General features: G+C 41.5%; 1 protein-coding gene across 1 annotated transcript; it reads right to left on the bottom strand.

Annotated features, from left to right (window-relative positions):
* Window positions 1-5,384: 5,384 nt before the first annotated feature.
* On the bottom strand, window positions 5,385-9,379 carry LOC133543660 (zinc finger protein OZF-like). The gene is made up of 2 exons (XM_061888343.1): window positions 8,988-9,379; window positions 5,385-6,688 (listed from the first exon to the last, which is right to left on the bottom strand). Exons 1-2 carry the CDS (start codon window positions 9,178-9,180, stop codon window positions 5,619-5,621), a joined length of 1,263 nt encoding a protein of 420 aa, XP_061744327.1. The 5' UTR covers window positions 9,181-9,379; the 3' UTR covers window positions 5,385-5,618.
* Between the last annotated feature and the right edge of the window lie 9,486 nt (window positions 9,380-18,865).

The raw sequence follows: 18,865 nt of genomic DNA, 5'->3' as shown, positions 1-18,865 counted from the left end.
GTGATTTAACCCCTAATTCCAACCCCTTGATGCTAAGTGCCAAGCAGGGAGGTAATGTGTCCCATTTTTATTGACTGGTATGACTCGGCCGGGGTTTGAACGCACAACCTACCGTATTGCTTCTCATTTTCTAGTTATGTTTTTGGTCTTCTGATTACTTTTTAAGTTGTGTGCATTTATGAAATTCTAAATATGAAGATACTATTTTATTAAACGATCTTGTTAAGCAGGGGTGCCCACACTTTTTCTGCAGGCGAGCTACTTTTCAATTGACCAACTCGAGGGGATCTACCTCATTTATATATATCATTTATATTGATTTATTTATGAAAGAGACATTTTTGTAAACAAGTCAGATGTGTTTAATGATAATACAAGCATGTGTAACACATATAGATGTCTTTCTTTCACGAAGACAAGAATATAAGTTGGTGTATTACCTGATTCTGATGACTTGCATTGACTGGAATCAGACAGTAATGATGATAACGCCCACATTTTCAAATGGAGGAGAAAAAAAGTTGTCCTTTCTGTACAATACCACATGAAAGTGGTTGCTTTTTGGCATCTAATTCATCCAGCTTCCATACACTTTACAAGAAAAACATTGGCGGCAAATTCCGTAGCTTGCTTGATTGACATTCACGGCACCCGAGGGTCTTGTGAGATGACGCTGGCTGCTGCCAGTTCATTATTATGAAAAAATGACAGAGAGGAAGGCGAGAAACACTTTTTATTTCAACAGACTTTCGCGCCGTCCCTTCCGTCAAAACTCTAAAGGCCGACTGCACATTTCCTATCTTCACAATAAAAGCCCTGCTTCATGCTGCCTGCGCTAACAAAATAAGAGTCTCGGAAAGCTGGCGTGCACAAGTTATGTGCACGCCAGCTTTCTGAGGGATCGCTTGTGCACGCCAGTTTTCCGAGACTCTGTATTTAGTTAGCGCAGGCAGCATGAAGCAGGGCTTTTATTGTGAAGATAGGAAATGTGCAGTCGGCCTTTAGAGTTTTGACGGAAGGTACGGCGCGAGAGTCTGTTGAAATAAAAAGTGTTTCTCGCCTTCCTCTTGGTCATATTTTCATATTAATGATCTTGCGTCATCTCACAAGACCCTCCGGTACCGTGAATGTCATTTAAGTGACTTCTTGGTGAAGATTGATAATCACTAATTTTTAGGTCTATTTTTTTAAAAAGCCTGGCTGGAGATCGACTGACACACCCCCCGCGGTCGACTGGTAGCTCGCGATCGACGTAATGGGCACCCCTGCTTTACAGCTAGTGTCATGAGCTATTATGACACTTAAAGCACTTCCGTTGAGAAAGTATGGTCAGCACCTAAAACCGGAAATAAGGAAAGGTTTCTACAGCGCAATGACGTTTTTAGCGTCAAACCGGAAGTAGCGTTTTTCGCAAAACGAGTCATTGCTAAAAGTCAGATTTGAAATAATCATGGCTGTATTTTCAAACGAACATTCCATTGCTCTCACTGTCACCATGCACTGTATGAACTTAAAACAAGGCCAGTAGGTATATCTCTTACACCTCATGCTACGAGCTGGTTAGCTAGCACGGCTAACTTATCTTCGACCGGCTAACAGTAATATCGTGCCTTTAACTTGAACTATTGTATTTTACACACAAATACCCTCTACTGTTTCTATTTCAAACATCAGATTTTTGTTCCAGCAAGTGTTATTCGTACTTACCATCTGTGTTCAACTGTACATCTCAGGTGATGTACAGTGTGGTCCTTTTTTTAATATACTTTTTGATTTCTATTTTACTGTGTTAATTGATTTTACCCTTAAAAATTGTTTTTAATCATATTTATTTTTATATATTTTTTTTTTATATTGGTTTTATATTTATTTGATTTTTGTTTTTATTCAGTCATTGGTGGAGCATAATATTGTTTTTTAATATTGTTTTTAATATGGCTGTGCAGCACTTTGGAAACGTTCTTGTTGTTTAAAAGTGCTATATAAATAAAGTGGATTGGATTGAAAGCAGCAGTCTCTTGATAGGTTGATTGATGCACGGGGTTTACCTTTGCCAACCTCAGGGGCCACAGTCTACAGCAGTGGTGCCCAAACTGCAGCCCGCGAGCCGGATCCGGCACGCCAGCGTCCAAAATCTGGCCCGCCGGAAGTCCCAAGTTAATTAATTAATTTTTATTTTTTTCTTTAATCATTATTATTTTTTAATCCGTCCTTTCTCCTGTCTGGAGGGGAGGAGTGGTGCTAGGATGACTGGGGATACAAAACAATACCCATTATTTATTATTTACTTTTTAAATTATATATCAATTCTGTACACCGCTGCTGGAATTTTAATTTTCCTGAGGGAACTTTCCTGAAGGAATCAATAAAGTACTATCTATCTATCTATCTATCTATCTATCTATCTATCTATCTATCTATCTATCTATCTATCTATCTATCTATCTATCTATCTATCTATCCATCCATCCATCCATCCATCCATCCATCCATCCATCCATCCATCCATCCATCCATCCATCCATCCATCCATCCATCCATCCATCCATCCATCCATCCATCCATCCATCCATCCATCCATCCATCCATCTATCTATCTATCTATCTATCTATCTATCTATCTATCTATCTATCTATCTATCTATCTATCTATCTATCTATCTATCCATCTATCCATCTATCCATCTATCTATCTAATCCATTCTACCGCTTGTTAACTCTCTGTCTCCTCACTGCTCATCAAATCATATTGTCTAAAAATGCATTTTCCCATCGATAACATGACATCATCCAAATATATATATATATATATATATATATATATATATATATATATATATATATATATATATATATATATATACATGTCTTGATTGGATTATCCAGAGAATAGTGCTCGATACCGTGGTAGAGCGCAATATGTAGGTGTGGAAAAACACAAGACCAACAAGACCACTTCATCTCTACAGAACTGTTTCATGAGGGGTTCCCTCAATCATCAGGAGATTTTAATGGAAGCATTCACATACAGTGGTTTATATAGGGCACATAGTGGGTGGGTACAGGCAGGCGTAGGGTGTGGTGATTGGCTCATGTGTTACCTAGGAGGTGTTTCCGTCTGTGGCGGCATGTTGAAATGATTTCACTGCGCTTGTTGAGGGATGATAGAGCTGGATGATATATAATAAACAGTTTCTATTTTAAGCATAGGTTGCATCTTTTATTACCACTGTTGTAAGGTGTGCTGGATGCAAGAATTTGCCATGTTATTGAATATTCAACATTATTGTCTTTGAGGTTCCATATTGGAATAATCACAACGCCTCCTTTTAGAAACCAGACTTTGCGGAACTCTACAGAACTCAGCAAACACATTTGGAACCTCAAAGACAATAATGTTGAATATTCAATAACATGGCAAATTCTTGCATCCAGCACACCTTACAACAGTGGTAATAAAAGATGCAACCTATGCTTAAAAGAGAAACTGTTTATTATATATCATCCAGATCTATAATCCCTCAACAAGCGCAGTGAAATCATTTCAACATGCCGCCACAGACGGAAACACCTCCTAGGTAACACACCCTACGCCTGCCTGTACCCACCCACTCTGTGCCCTATATAAACCATTGTATGTGAATGCTTCCATTAAAATCTCCTGATGATTGAGGGAACGAAGTAGTCTAGTGATTTTTCCCACACCTACATATATGTGTATATATATATATATATATATATATATATATATACTTGAGGGTTGCAGGTTCGATTCCCGCTTCCGCCATCCTAGTCACTGCCGTTGTGTCCTTGGGCAAGGCAATTTACCCACCTGCTCCCAGTGCCACCCACACTGGTTTAAATGTAACTTAGATATTGGGTTTCACTATGTAAAGTGCTTTGAGTCACTAGAGAAAAGCGCTATGTAAATATAATTTACTACTACTTACATTCATATAAGCAGTTCTAGCCATTGTTGATTTAGGTTGCACATTAGGATAACAGGAAGAGGAAGGGAGTAATTATCTTTCATAAAAACGTTATCATAATGATATTATGGTATGACAAATTGGTCCAAAAAGTATTGGACAAAGTTGTTATTAAATACTTTTTGGTCCCATTTTCTTTTAACAAAATAAATCAAGTATTGTTAGTGTATCTTACCTTTCTGTATTTGTATCTGAAGCAGCAATAACACCCACAAACGCTGGCGTATATCTAATAAAAATGCCATGTTTGTTTTAAATACAGTTAAAAACAAACAAAAAAAGGCTGGCTTCTGCTGGAGAGACACGTGTCTGCTATCTTTAGCGCCCCCATTTCTCCCAGTGTGGCGAGTCAGATTACTGAACAATATATCACCCCCTACTTTGAGGCAGAGGTACCTGCTGCCTCATGGCCTGCCTTTTTCCCATGGCATCAAGCACGCGCCTCCTCTCAACCACACGCTTAATGGACTTTGTGTGCAGCCGTGGAGGCACCACCTGTGTCTGCCTCACTTCTGGTCTGCTGCGTCTTTTTGATCAGGAAACACAGATTTCCGCGATTTTGACCATGAAAATTATCCAAATATACAGGAACCACATCAAAATCACATATAAAGCATAGACCAAAAGAGAAATATTCAAACTTATTTTATTACTCTGTTTTTTTTAACATCTCATAGTTAAGCGTTTTACCCCTCCTGGTGGCAAGGTGAGGCACTGCCTCACTTGCCTCCCTTGACAGTACGTCACTGTATTTATATATATACATGTGTGTATATATATATATATATATATATATATATACACATGTATATGCATATATATACGTGTATATGCATATATATACGTGTATATGCATATATATGTAAATATATATGTATATGTATATATATGTAAATATATATGTATATATATGCATATATACATATATGTATATACAGTATATATATATATGTGTATATATATGCATATAGATATATACGTATATGTATATATATACACGTATATGTATATATATATATATATATATATATATATATATATATATATACATATATATATATATATGTACAGTGGGGCAAAAAAGTATTTAGTCAGCCACTGATTGTGCAAGTTCTCCCACTTAAAATGATGACAGAGGTCATCATGCAAACATCCATCCATCCATCCATCCATTCATTTTTCTACCGCTTATTCCCTTTGGGGTCGCGGGGGCCGCTTGTGCCTATCTCAGCTACAATCGGGCGGAAGGCGGGGTACAGCCTGGACAAGTCGCCACCTCATCGCAGGACATACAAACAATAGAATGTAATGAAGAAAAAAAAAGTGTGGCTTTATTTAAATTTTTTTAAATGAATATACAGTATATCGACAATGAGGAAATAAGAAATTGTTTAGTAATTGCCAAATACAACTTTAGAAATAATTACATGAGAAAAAATACAACACCACAAAATGAGAAACCCCACCTGAAATCACAGTCACAGTTAGAATGTATTTAAATCCCTGCAGACTTAAATACTTATTGTGTTTTGTTCCGCCAAAAACTGTGTGTCTGACACTGCTAGCAAGGTGGGTAAACTGTCTTGCCCAGGGACACATGTAAAGGGACTGGGATGGCAAACGCTCGAGTCATACCAGGAAATCCTCCGAATTATGGAAGACCGCTCTACCACCTGAGCCACACTGTGCAGCAGCGTCCAAGTCTGCTGCACAGTTGTGTCTTTTGACCTGATACTTATATGTGAACCTTTTATTGCATACGTTGCAACTGAACGGTTTCTCCCCCGTGTGAGTTCTCATGTGTACCATCACAGCACTTTTACACAAGTATCTATTAGGGCAAAGTGGGCAAGTAAATTGACTCTCTTCCAAGTGTGATTTCATGTGCTTGGTCATGCCATTTTTACTGGCAAAACACTTCCTACAGACAGAGCAAGTATAGGGTTTCTCCCCAGTGTGTGTTCTCATGTGTAACATCATTTGGGATTTAGTCTTAACTCTTTTAGGACAAACTGAACAAGAAAAGGGATTCTCCCCTGTATGTATCATCATGTGTCTTTTAAGGAGACTTTTAGAGGACAGTCTTTTTGAACACACTGAGCAAGCGAAAGGTTTCTCCGCTCTGTGTCCATTCATGTGTTGTTTCAGGGCTTCCTTTGTAGAGAATCTTTTGGAACAAACTGAGCACGCAAAAGGTTTCTCCCCAGTATGTAGTCTCATGTGTGCTATTAAATTACTCTTCTTTGTCAATGATTTCCCACATTCAGAACAATTATAGTGTTTTTTGTCAGCAGGATGTCTCATATCATCTTTAGAGTTTTTATTATTCTCGGACGGCTTACAAACGTCGTCACTGTGATTTCTCTCAGAAGAGTCTGACATGCCGTCTGTATCTGACAGTGGAGCAAAGATGTTGTCTGGTTCTGAGTTTATATCTTCACGATGCTCTCCATCAGCTGTGATGTGTTGAGTTAGAAGCTCCGCCCCTCTGTTTTCGTCACTTTGACTGAGATGAAGCTGTAAGGACTGAGCTTCATCTTCATCACGAGCCTCCTCCAACCTTTGAAGCTGCTCCCACAGTTCTTCCTCTTCCTCTTTAATGTGGGGAGGTTCCAACTCCTTTTGCCCAACACTGGAGCTCCACTCCTGCTGCTTGGAGGGAACCTCTTTTTGACTCTCTGCTGACACCGGCTGGACGTCTGCAGAATATAAAACACAAACAACATGTCCAGCGCCATAGGGTTTTGAAAAGCCTTAAACGAGGTGGCGGCGAGTTAATCAGCGACGTCTTCAAGTCCGGCCTGTGTCCAATTTCCTAATGTCTGTGGGTTGTAATCAAAAAGGTCAACGTAATCAAAAAGGTCAACCAACGAACGAGATTTCTCTACAGAATCTCCTCTCTGGTCAACAAAAGCACCTTGAAGATTGTAGCGGGAACTCTCGTTCAACCCTTTTTAGATTGCGCCTGCACCTCCTGGTACCCTAGTCAGGTTACTTTTAGACCTCCACCCCAGATCACACCTCACTCCTACCCACTTCTCTAAAGTGGGCCGGCTCAGAGTGGAGGACAAAGTAAAACAACTTGCACTGAGCCTTGTCTATAAAATGTCATGTCTATGGATCATGTTTTGTTTTGGTCATGTTATATTTTGTTTTTTTGGACACTTGTTTCCTGTTTTGCACTTCCTGGTTTTGTTTTCGTTACCATGCCAACTCATTAGTTTCAGCTGTCATGTCACGCACCTCTTCCTTCACTGATTATGTCACTGCTATTTAAGCCATTCTGTTTCTATTCTTCGGGCTAGCAACTTTACCTACTTACACCTGCTTCTCATGCCTACCACCTGCTACGCACCTTGCAAAGATCCATGTCTCATTCTCAGTTCCATGTAATGTTAGTTTTTGTTTATAGTTCATTGTTATTCATGCCATTGAGCAAGTGTTTTGGTTTCATGTTTATAGTTATAGCCTCTGTGCTAGTCTTTTGTTTTCATTAGTCAAGTTTGTTCTTCGCCATTGTGCGCGCCATTTTCTAGTTTGTTTGTGTAGTAATAATTAAAAATGTACTCACGTTCACGCCTGGCTCGTGCCAATCATCCTTTGTGTTGGAAAAACAAAATATCCCATAGTCCAAGGCGTGACATAAAATCCGCCACACCTCCCTGATACCGAAGTACACGTCAAACTACTTCCATAACGTAAATGACCGCCATAACCACAACACCAGGAGGAGCTCCACAAACCACGTTAAACCCAGATTCAATCTAACAAAGGTCTTAACTCATTCTCCTTCTATACCACATCAATATGGATTGCTCTCCCAACGGGTGTAAAAGAAAGTGCATCTCTATCCTCCTTCAAAACCGCACTAAAAGAACACCTCCAGGCTCCAAATTCAACCCTTGACTAATACCATCCCCCCCTCCACATCTCACCTCCCCAGACTGTAAATAATCAAATATATATACTTGTTCTTATGTTTTCTGAACTCACTATGTTCATTGTTCGTTGTACATATCCTACCGAGTTACCAAATTTCTCTGATGATGCAATTGTTGATGACTGAAGTGATGATATCAACCTTTGCTACAACCCCCCCCACACACACACACACACACACACTTCCCAACCCCCGGATTGTAAATAATGTAAATCAGGGGTCTCCAAACTTTTTGAGTCGGGGGCCGCATTGTGTTAAAAAAATTTAGCTGGGGGCCGGGCTGTACATATATATATATATATATATATATATATATATATATATATATATATATACACGTTTGATCAGGAAATAACACAGAGGATATTTCATCCCTACAAGCCTGTTTCGCAGGTTTCCCCTGCTCTCCTCTAAAGGGATAAGCGGTTGAAAGAGATGCATGTATAAAAAAAATCCTCTGAAGAGCAGGGAAACCTGCGAAACAGGGGATTTTATAATAAAATATTTAATAAAATCCCCTGAAAAGCAGGGAAACCTGCAAAACAGGCTAGTAGGGATGAAATAGCCTCTGTGCACTAACCCCTGCCCGTTTTGGAATTATTATTATGTTTAATAATAGTTCGTAATTGAAGTTGTTGAAAATTATAAACCACACATATATATGGGTTTCACGGTGGCAGAGGGGTTAGTGCGTCTGCCTCACAATACGAAGGTCCTGCAGTCCTGGGTTCAAATCCAGGCTCGGGATCTTTCTGTGTGGAGTTTGCATGTTCTCCCCGTGAATGCGTGGGTTCCCTCCGGGTACTCCGGCTTCCTCCCACTTCCAAAGACATGCACCTGGGGATAGGTTGATTGGCAACACTAAATTGGCCCTAGTGTGTGAATGTGAGTGTGAATGTTGTCTGTCTATCTGTGTTGGCCCTGCGATGAGGTGGCGACTTGTCCAGGGTGTAAACCGCCTTCCGCCCGAATGCAGCTGAGATAGGCTCCAACACACCCCCGCAAGGGACAAGCGGTAGAAAAATGGATGGATGGATGGTAAAAAGATGTAAACAAACCTGCTCTGTGTAGCACAACTTGAGGTTTGAAAACAGCATCCAGTAGTTCTTGTTGTCGCTCGTTTTCCTCTTTCGTCCTGGAAAGTTCCTCCTCGTACGTTGCTATGGTTCTTTCAAACAGTCCAAATATTTCTTCCACCACAGAATGTAGTCGTTGTTCCATCAACATTCTCAGCTTTTTCACCTGACACATTTTTTTTTTTTTTTTTTTAAACAAACAAAACCTGCGCGTTGCTAACTTCCGGCTTTTCTTCTTCTTCGGTTTCTCGTTGAAGGTAACAACTTAAAGCTGATTTTAAACATCGAAATAAGCTGACTTCTTCTTCGTGTTTGTTGCGTTTTGCCTTGATTGCAGAATGGTTCTTCTGTTCTAAATGTTCTGGTGCAGGGTTTCCAGACTTTTGTCTGTGGTGGGTGTGTCTTTTGGGGTATGTGAGTTCCTTCCTTTGTTTGCACCTCTTTAAGCCATCCCCCTTTTCAGAGCTATACAATGCACACTGAGATCATGGCTTACCACCCAATCAGGATACCCCGATTTGGACGGTGGACTTAAATGATTAGAGTTCATTTACCATGAATTGATTTACGTGGACACCGACTTAAACAAGTTGAAAAACGTATTCGGGTGTTACTATTTAGTGGTCAATTCTATGGAATATGTACTGTACTGTGTAATCTACTAATAAAAGTTTCAATCAAATAAATTCAATCAATCATACATCCATCCATTTTCTACCTCTTGACACCCAACTCTACATGCCCCTAAAGCTGACCAACACGCCGGACTGTAGTCAGTTGGAAGCGTGTCTTAATGAAATTAAACAATGGATGTCCGCTAACTTTTTGAAACTTAACGCCAAAAAAACGGAAATGCTGATTATCGGTCCTGCTAGACACCGACCTCTATTTAATAATACAACTTTAACATTTGACAACCAAATAATAAAACAAGGTGACTCGGTAAAAAATCTTCGACCCAACTCTCTCCTTTGAGTCACACATTAAAAACGTTACTAAAACGGCCTTCTTTCATCTTCGTAATATCGCTAAAATTCGCTCCATTTTGTCCACTAAAGACGCCGAGATCATTATCCATGCGTTTGTTACGTCTCGTCTCGATTACTGTAACGTATTATTTTCGGGTCTCCCCATGTCCAGCATTAAAAGATTACAGTTGGTACAAAATGCTGCTGCTAGACTTTTGACAAGAACAAGAAAGTTTGATCACATTACGCCTGTACTGGCTCACCTGCACTGGCTTCCTGTGCACTTAAGATGTGACTTTAAGGTTTTACTAATTACGTATAAAATACTACACGGTCTAGCTCCATCCTATCATGCCTATTGTATTGTACCATATGTCCCGGCAAGAAATCTGCCTTCAAAAGACTCCGGCTTATTAGTGATTCCTAGAGCCCAAAAAAAGTCTGCGGGCTATAGAGCGTTTTCCGTTCGGGCTCCAGTACTCTGGAATAACCTCCCGGTAACAGTTCGAGATGCTACCTCAGTAGAAGCATTTAAGTCTCACCTTAAAACTCATCCGTATACTCTAGCCTTTAAATAGACCTCCTTTTTAGACCAGTTGATCTGCCGCTTCTTTTCTTTCTCCTATGTCCCCCCCTCCCTTGTGGAGGGGCTACGGTCCGATGACCATGGATGAAGTACTGGCTGTCCAGAGTCGAGACCCAGGATGGACCGCTCGTCGGGACCCAGGATGGACCGCTCGCCTGTATCGGTTGGGGACATCTCTACGCTGCTGATCCGCCTCCACTTGAGATGGTCTCCTGTGGACGGGACTCTCGCTGCTGTCTTGGATCCGCTTTGAACTGAACTCTCGCGGCTGTGTTGGAGCCACTATGGATTGAACTTTCACAGTATCATGTTAGACCCGCTCGACATCCATTGCTTTCGGTCCCCTAGAGGGGGGGAGTTGCCCACATCTGAGGTCCTCTCCAAGGTTTCTCATAGTCAGCATTGTCACTGGCGTCCCACTGGATGTGAATTCTCCCTGCCCACTGGGTGTGAGTTTTCCTTGCCCTTTTGTGGGTTCTTCCGAGGATGTTGTAGTCGTAATGATTTGTGCAGTCCTTTGAGACATTTGTGATTTGGGGCTATATAAATAAACATTGATTGATTGATTGATTGACCTCTTGTCCCTTTGGGGTTGCAGGGGTTGCTGGAGCCTATCTCTGCTGCATTCGGGCGGAAGGCGGAGTACACCCTGGACAAGTCGCCACCTCATTACAGGACCAACACAGATAGACAGACAACATTCACAGTAAATGTGTCTAATTACATCTGAAACGCTCACATTGCCGCCGCCCGGAGCCGTCGCTTTTTTTTTTCTTCTAGTCCTTCATTATCGATATCCTTATTCACAAATCTTTCATCCACGCTCGAATTAATGGGGAAATTGTCGCTTTCTCGGTCCGAATTGCTCTTACTGTGCTGGTGGCTCACATTAAAAACAATGTGAATATGTGAGGAGCCCTGCAACTCGTGACATCACGCGCACATACTTCCGGTAAAGGCAGGGCTTTTCTATTAGCGACCAAAAGTTGTGAACTTTATCGTGGATGTTCTCTACTAAATCCTTTCAGCAAAAATATGACAATATCGCGAAATGATCAAGTATGACACATAGAATGGACCTGCTATCCCCGTTTTAAATAAGAAAATCTCATTTCAGTAGGCCTTTAATGCATGACACTATCAACATTTACAGCACTTTTCATGCACAGGAGAGAACATAGGATCGACTTTCTGTATCAAAAAGTGATGACGTCATATACATTTCATTCGAAGTCCCGCCACACTGATTTGATAAGATTTGATTCATGTATATTTAATTTGACAGGTCTTCAAAAGATGTGAAAACAATTATCTCTATATTTAACATATTTAATTTGAATTTATTATGGCAGCACTGTGATACAGGGGTTAGTGCATCTGCCTCACAATACGAAGGTTCGTGAGCAGTCCTGGGTTCAACCCCAGGCTCGGGATCTTTCTGTGTGGAGTTTGCATGTTCTCCCCGTGAATGCGTGGGTTCCCTCCGGGTACTCCGGCTTCCTCCCACTTCCAAAGACATGCACCTGGGGATAGGTTGATTGGCAACACTAAATTGGCCCTAGTGTGTGAATGTGAGTGTGAATGTTGTCTGTCTATCTGTGTTGGCCCTGCGATGAGGTGGCGACTTGTCCAGGGTGTACCCCGCCTTCCGCCCGATTGTAGCTGAGATAGGCGCCAGCAGCCCCCGCGACCCAAAAAGGGACAAGGGGTAGAGAATGGATGGATGCATGGATGAATTTATTGAAGCTATAGTCAGTTGGCCCCATTCAGCAACCGTTCTTAAGAACAAATGTTGTTCTTGGGCCCACTTACAAAGTTTTTAAGGAGATTTTCGTATTCAACAATGTTTTCTTAGCTAAAATAAAAATCAAATATGTTATATACAAGGCACAGGGAGTAACATAACATTATTGCACATTCTGATTCACAGTCAACAGTATAAATATGGAGGTGACATAGGGTCACAGCAGCAGTTTAAAGTGTCTTTAGTGATCAAAGGGGAAAAGTGTCTAGACCAGGGGTGCCCATTACGTCGATCGCGATCTCGGAGGGTGTGTCAGTCGATCTCAAGCCAGGCATTAAAAAATAGACATAAAAATGAGCAATCATCAATCATACCAAGACTTCACTTTCGTCAGTTGTTTGACATTCTCGGCACCCGAGGATCTTGTGAGATGACGCTGGCTGCTGCGAGCTCATATTTAAGAAAAAAAATCACTAACAGGGCGGACGCAGAGAAACACATTTTATTTCTAGAGACTCCGTACCTACTGTCAAAACTCTAAAGACCGACTGCACAGTTCCTGTCTTCACCATAAAAGACCTGTTTCATCCTGCCTGTGCTAACAAAATAAGAGTCTCAGAAAGCTAGCGTGCACAAGCTAGCAAGCTACGGAGTTTGATGTCAATGTATTTCTCCCCCGACCTCAGCGACCGCTTTCTCACTTGCTTGCCCACCCGCACACTCACTGACGTCACTCACCTGCTGCCAGACATTAAAGGGCCACACACATATGCTACTCTCATAACAAAGTGTTTAAAAACGAGTATGCAAGTTGGACAAATGAGATGCCAAATCCAACCACTTTCATGTGGTATTGGACAGAAAGGACAACTTTTTTTTGTTCCTCCATTTGAAAATGCGGACGTTATCAGCACCACTGTCTAATTCCAATCAATGCAAGTCATCAGAATCAGGTAATACACCAACTTATATTCTTGTCTTCATGAAAGAAAGGAATCTATGTGTGTTAAACATGCTTGTATTATCATTAAACACCATTAACTTGTTAACAAAAATGTCTCTTTCATAAATAAATAAATATAAATTATAAATAGGAATGAGGTAGATCTCCTCGACTTGGTCAATTGAAAAGTAGCTCGCCTGCGGAAAAAGTGTGAGCGCCCCTGGTCTACAGTGATGGTTCACAGTTCGGGGGTGGTCATGGTAGCTGTCTTTTGTTCAAAAGATAAAAGTAAAAAGGGGGGCGAGGGGGTTGCTGCATTCACAAGTTACCATTCATGGGTAGAAACTGTTTGTCAGTCTTGAAGTCCTGGCTTTCAGGCTCCTGTATTGTCTGTTTGATGGTAAGACTGTGCTGGGGGTGTGTACTGTTCTTTACGATGTTGTGTGCTCTCCTGGTGGCCTTGGTAGAGTACATTTCCTGTAGTGTGGGGTGGGCTGCTCCTGATATGTAACTGAGCAGTTTTAATCACTCGCTGGAGTGCCTTCCTGTCCTTAGCAGCGCAGTTTCCATACTAGACCATGATTAAGCTGCTAAGGACACTCTCAACCGTACTTCTTCAGAAGTTGCTGAGAATTTTGGCTGGCATGCCAAATTTTATCAGCCTTCTTAGGAAGTACAGTCGCTGCTGGGCTTTCTTTATTGTTTGTTGGTGTGTTGTGAGCCCAGGTGAGGTCCTCGCTGTGATTAAACAATGATTTAACTTGGAAAAATTAGATACACATACAAATAGTTTTTTTTTGTTATTATTTTTTATTTATTTATTTCAGGCAATGACATAAAAAAAAAGTACAAAATTGACTGTCAGGTTCAAACACTGATGGTATCTATTAATCAGACAAGAAGCAAGGAATCATGCAGAGACAGAGTTCAATTTAGCTCATGAGGAGAACGCATGTCGCTGCACACTTAGTCACAGTCTCGCCCTACGCTCTAAGGTTCAGCTCCCGCGTCCCTCTTTTTATTCAGAGTTCCATAGTCAACATCACTGAGGCCGCCTTTAAAAGGAGTGGTCACTTATATCAGTGGTTCTCAACGTTTTTTCAGTGATGTACCCCCTGTGAACATGTTTTTAATTCAAGTACCCCCTAATCAGAGCAAAGCATTTTTGGTTAAAAAAAAAACAGCACTATGTCATCAATTTCGGGTTTATTAAATTGTATAACAGGGCAAAATGTTGCTCATTTGTAGTGGTCTTTCTTTAACTATTTCGAAAAAAATATATAAAAATAGCTACAAACTTGTTGAAAAATTAACAAGTGATTCAATGATTAATAAAGATTTCTACACACAGAAGTAATCATCAACTTAAAGTTCCCTCTTTGGGGATTGTAATAGAGATCCATCTGGATTCATGAACTTAATTCTAAACATTTCGTCCCAAAAAAAGAAATCCTTAACATCAATATTTATGGAACGTGTCCACAAAAAAATTAGCTGTCAACACTAAATATTGCATTGTTGCATTTCTTTTCACAGTTTATGAACTTACATTCATATTTTGTTGAAGTTTTATTCAATAATTTTATTTATGAAGGATTTTTTAATTGTTGCTATTTTTAGAATATTTAAAAAAAAATCTCACGTACCCCTTGGCATACCTGCAAGTACCCCCAGGGGTACACGTACCCCCATTTGAGAACCACTGACATATATTATGCAAGGCAGGTCCAGGACGAACAGTACGTGACGGAATGGGCTGGGGGGGCCTTGTGATTTCGCCTGGTACCCGCTTCGTCTGCGTGTTGTCATCTTATCTTCGTTGAGGTCCTTGAAGTCTCTGCTTCGTCCGCGTGTTGTCATCTTAACTTCGTTGAGGTCCTTGAAGTCTTTGGCTGTTAGCGGGCTAAAACAAAGATAACATCTGTGGCAGAGGCCCCCCCCCCTCAGACAAGAAGTTTTGTCCTTGCATAGATTAGAAAAAGTCTAACTTGAGCACAATATCTAATAACTAAAGCAACCTTCCCGGTAAGGTTTATTCAGGTGTACTGGAGAGGAGGCTACGCCGGATAGTCGAACCTCGGATTCAGGAGGAACAGTGTGGTTTTCGTCCTGGTCGTGGAACTGTGGACCAGCTCTATACTCTCGGCAGGGTTCTTGAGGGTGCATGGGAGTTTGCCCAACCAGTCTACATGTGCTTTGTGGACTTGGAGAAGGCATTCGACCGTGTCCCTCGGGATGTCCTGTGGGGAGTGCTCAGAGAGTATGGGGTATCGGACTGTCTTATTGTGGCGGTCCGTTCCCTGTATGATCAGTGTCAGAGCTTGGTCCGCATTGCCGGCAGTAAGTCGAACACATTTCCAGTGAGGGCTGGACTCCGCCAAGGCTGCCCTTTGTCACCGATTCTGTTCATAACTTTTATGGACAGAATTTCTAGGCGCAGTGAAGGCGTTGAGGGGTTCCGGTTTGGTGACCGCAGGATTAGGTCTCTGCTTTTTGCAGATGATGTGGTCCTGATGGCTTCATCTGACCGGGATCTTCAGCTCTTGCTGGATCGGTTCGCAGCCGAGTGTGAAGCGACCGGAATGAGAATCAGCACCTCCAAGTCCGAGTCCATGGTTCTCGCCCGGAAAAGGGTGGAATGCCATCTCCGGGTTGGGGAGGAGACCCTGCCCCAAGTGGAGGAGTTCAAGTACCTAGGAGTCTTGTTCACGAGTGAGGGAAGAGTGGATCGTGAGATCGACAGGCGGATCGGTGCGGCGTCTTCAGTAATGCGGACGTTGTACCGATCCGTTGTGGTGAAGAAGGAGCTGAGCCGGAAGGCAAAGCTCTCAATTTACCGGTCGATCTACGTTCCCATCCTCACCTATGGTCATGAGCTTTGGGTCATGACCGAAAGGATAAGATCACGGGTACAAGCGGCCGAAATGAGTTTCCTCCGCCGTGTGGCGGGGCTCTCCCTTAGAGATAGGGTGAGAAGCTCTGCCATCCGGGAGGAACTCAAAGTAAAGCTGCTGCTCCTTCACATCGAGAGGAGCCAGATGAGGTGGTTCGGGCATCTGGTCAGGATGCCACCCGAACGCCTCCCTAGGGAGGTGTTTAGGGCACGTCCAACCGGTGGAGGCCACGGGGAAGACCCAGGACACGTTGGGAAGACTATGTCTCCCGGCTGGCCTGGGAATGCCTCGGGATCCCCCGGGAAGAGCTAGACGAAGTGGCTGGGGAGAGGGAAGTCTGGGTTTCCCTGCTTAGGCTGTTGCCCCCGCGACCCGACCTCGGATAAGCGGAAGAAGATGGATGGATGGATGCCATATATTTGCTGAAAGGATTTAGTAGAGAACATCGACGATAAAGTTCGCAACTTTTGGTCGCTAATAAAAAAGCCTTGCCTTTACAGGAAGTAGCAGACGACGTGCGCGTGATGTCACGGGTTGTAGGGCTCCTCACGTCCTCACATTGTTTATAATCATAGCCTCCAGCAGCAAGAGCTATTCGGACCGAGAAAGCGACGATTTCCCCATTAATTTGAGCGAGGATGAAAGATTCGTGGATGAGGAAAGTTAGAGTGAAGCACACACAAAAAAAAAGAAAATAAAAGGCGACGGCTCCAGGCGGAGGCAGTGGGAGTGTTTCAGATGTAATTAGACACATTTACTAGAAATAATTCTGGAAAATCCCTTATCTGCTTATTGTGTTAATAGTGTTTTAGTGAGATTCTAAAGTCATACCTGAAAGTCAAATGGCTGCGGTGAATGCCAGTGTCTCTGAGAGAAGCCGAGTAGCCAAGATCACAGCTGCCTTTTTGAGGAGGTCGCATAATCCACTGATGTCTCCGGTAAGAGCCAACTTAATATCACAAATTTCCCATCCAAAAACTTGCTGGTTGACGTAGAGAAACATGTTTGCTTGACCGCTCTGTGTTAAAGCTTCACAACAAACAAAGAAACACCGGCTGTGTTTCGGTTGCAAACGACAGCTGCAATCCACCGCTTTCCACCAACAGCATTCTTCTTTATAGTCTCCATTATTAATTATACAAATTGCAAAAGATTCTGCAACACAGATGTCCAAAATACTGTGTAATTATGCGATGAAAAGAGACGACTTTTAGCTGTGTGTGGTGCTGGGCTGACATGTCCACTCCAACCAATAACGTCACAAGCACGCGTCAACATAAGCGTCATCATTCCGCGACGTTTTCAACAAGAAACTCCGCGGGAAATTTAAAATTGCAATTTAGTAAACTAAAGCGGCCGTATTGGCATGTGTTGCAATGTTAATATTTCATCATTGATATATAAACTATCAGACTGCGTGGTCGGTAGTAGTGGGGTTCAGTAGGCCTTTAAAGTCTCCTTGTATTTCTGCCATCTGTTAATTTTGAAAAAGAGCTGTTTTAAAATACTGACCAACAAAAAACTATCATCTGCTGGTGGAAAACATTCACACAAACAAGGTTAGATTTTGGGAAAAAAACAATGATAAAAGCATGGGAATGGATAGTAGTCTAAAAGTGTCAGAATAATTGTATCTAAGTTAGCACCAGAGGTGGGTAGTAACGCGCTACATTTACTCCGTTACATCTACTTGAGTAACTTTTGGGATAAATTGTACTTCTAAGAGTAGTTTTTATGCAACATACTTTTACTTTTACTTGAGTATATTTATAGAGAAGAAACGCTACTTTTACTCCGCTCCATTTATCTGCAATCAGCTCGCTACTCGCTACTTTTTTTTTTTTATCGATCTGTTAATGCACGCTTTGTTTGTTTTGATTTTGTCAGACACGCATTCAAAGTAAGAACTACGCATGCTTGTGTTTCACCAATCACATGCAGTCACTGGTGATGTTGGACCAATCAAACAAAACCAGGCGGTCACGTGACCTTCACACGTCGAATCCGACCTAAAAAGGTTGAAAAACTTATTGGGGTGTTACCATTTAGTGGTCAACTGTACGGAATATGTACTGTACTGTGCAATCTACTAATGAAAGTTGCAATCAATCAATCAAAAGTGTAAAAGAAAAAAGACACTTTTTACTTCAACCGTACTTCCCGTCAAAAGCCTAAAGACTGATCGCACAGTTCCTGTCTTCACAATAAAAGTGCCGCTCATCGCGCCTGCGCTAACAAAATAAGAGTCTCCGAAAGCCAGAGCATACAAGCTAGATAACTACGGAGTTTGCCGCCAATGTATTTATTGTAAAGTGTATAAAAACGAATATGGAAGATGCCAAAAACCAACGACATTCATGTGGTATTCGACAGAAAAGAGGAACTTTTTTTCTCCTCCATTTGAAAATGTGGACATTATCAGCACTGTCTGATTCCAGTCAATGCAAGTCATCAGAATCAGGTAATACACCAACTTATATTCTTGTCTTCATGAAAGATAGGAATCTATATGTTAAACATGCTTGTATTATCATTATAACACCTTTAACATGTCAACAAAAACGACAAAATACATAACTATAAATTATATACATATATATATATATATATATGAGGTAGATCACCTCGACTTGGTCATTTATTAAGTAATTGATTAACGTTGAAAAACTTATTGGGGTGTTACCATTTAGTGGTCAATTGTACGGAATATGTACTGTACTGTGCA

This window comes from Nerophis ophidion, linkage group LG26, assembly GCF_033978795.1.
Source record: "Nerophis ophidion isolate RoL-2023_Sa linkage group LG26, RoL_Noph_v1.0, whole genome shotgun sequence".
NCBI classification, from domain to species: domain Eukaryota; kingdom Metazoa; phylum Chordata; class Actinopteri; order Syngnathiformes; family Syngnathidae; genus Nerophis; species Nerophis ophidion.
The sequence above is the reverse complement of the archived record's forward strand: the minus strand, read 5'-3'. Positions and strand labels throughout refer to the sequence as shown.

What these genes read in the sequence shown, in the direction of transcription:
- LOC133543660 (XM_061888343.1), bottom strand. Translation starts at nt 9,180, where the DNA reads ATGTGTCAGGTGAAAAAGCTGAGAATGTTGATGGAACAACGACTACAT. An exon ending in AGTTGTGCTACACAGAGCAG is followed by an intron (nt 6,689 to 8,987) that starts GTTTGTTTACAT and finishes TATATTCTGCAG; the next exon opens with ACGTCCAGCCGGTGTCAGCA.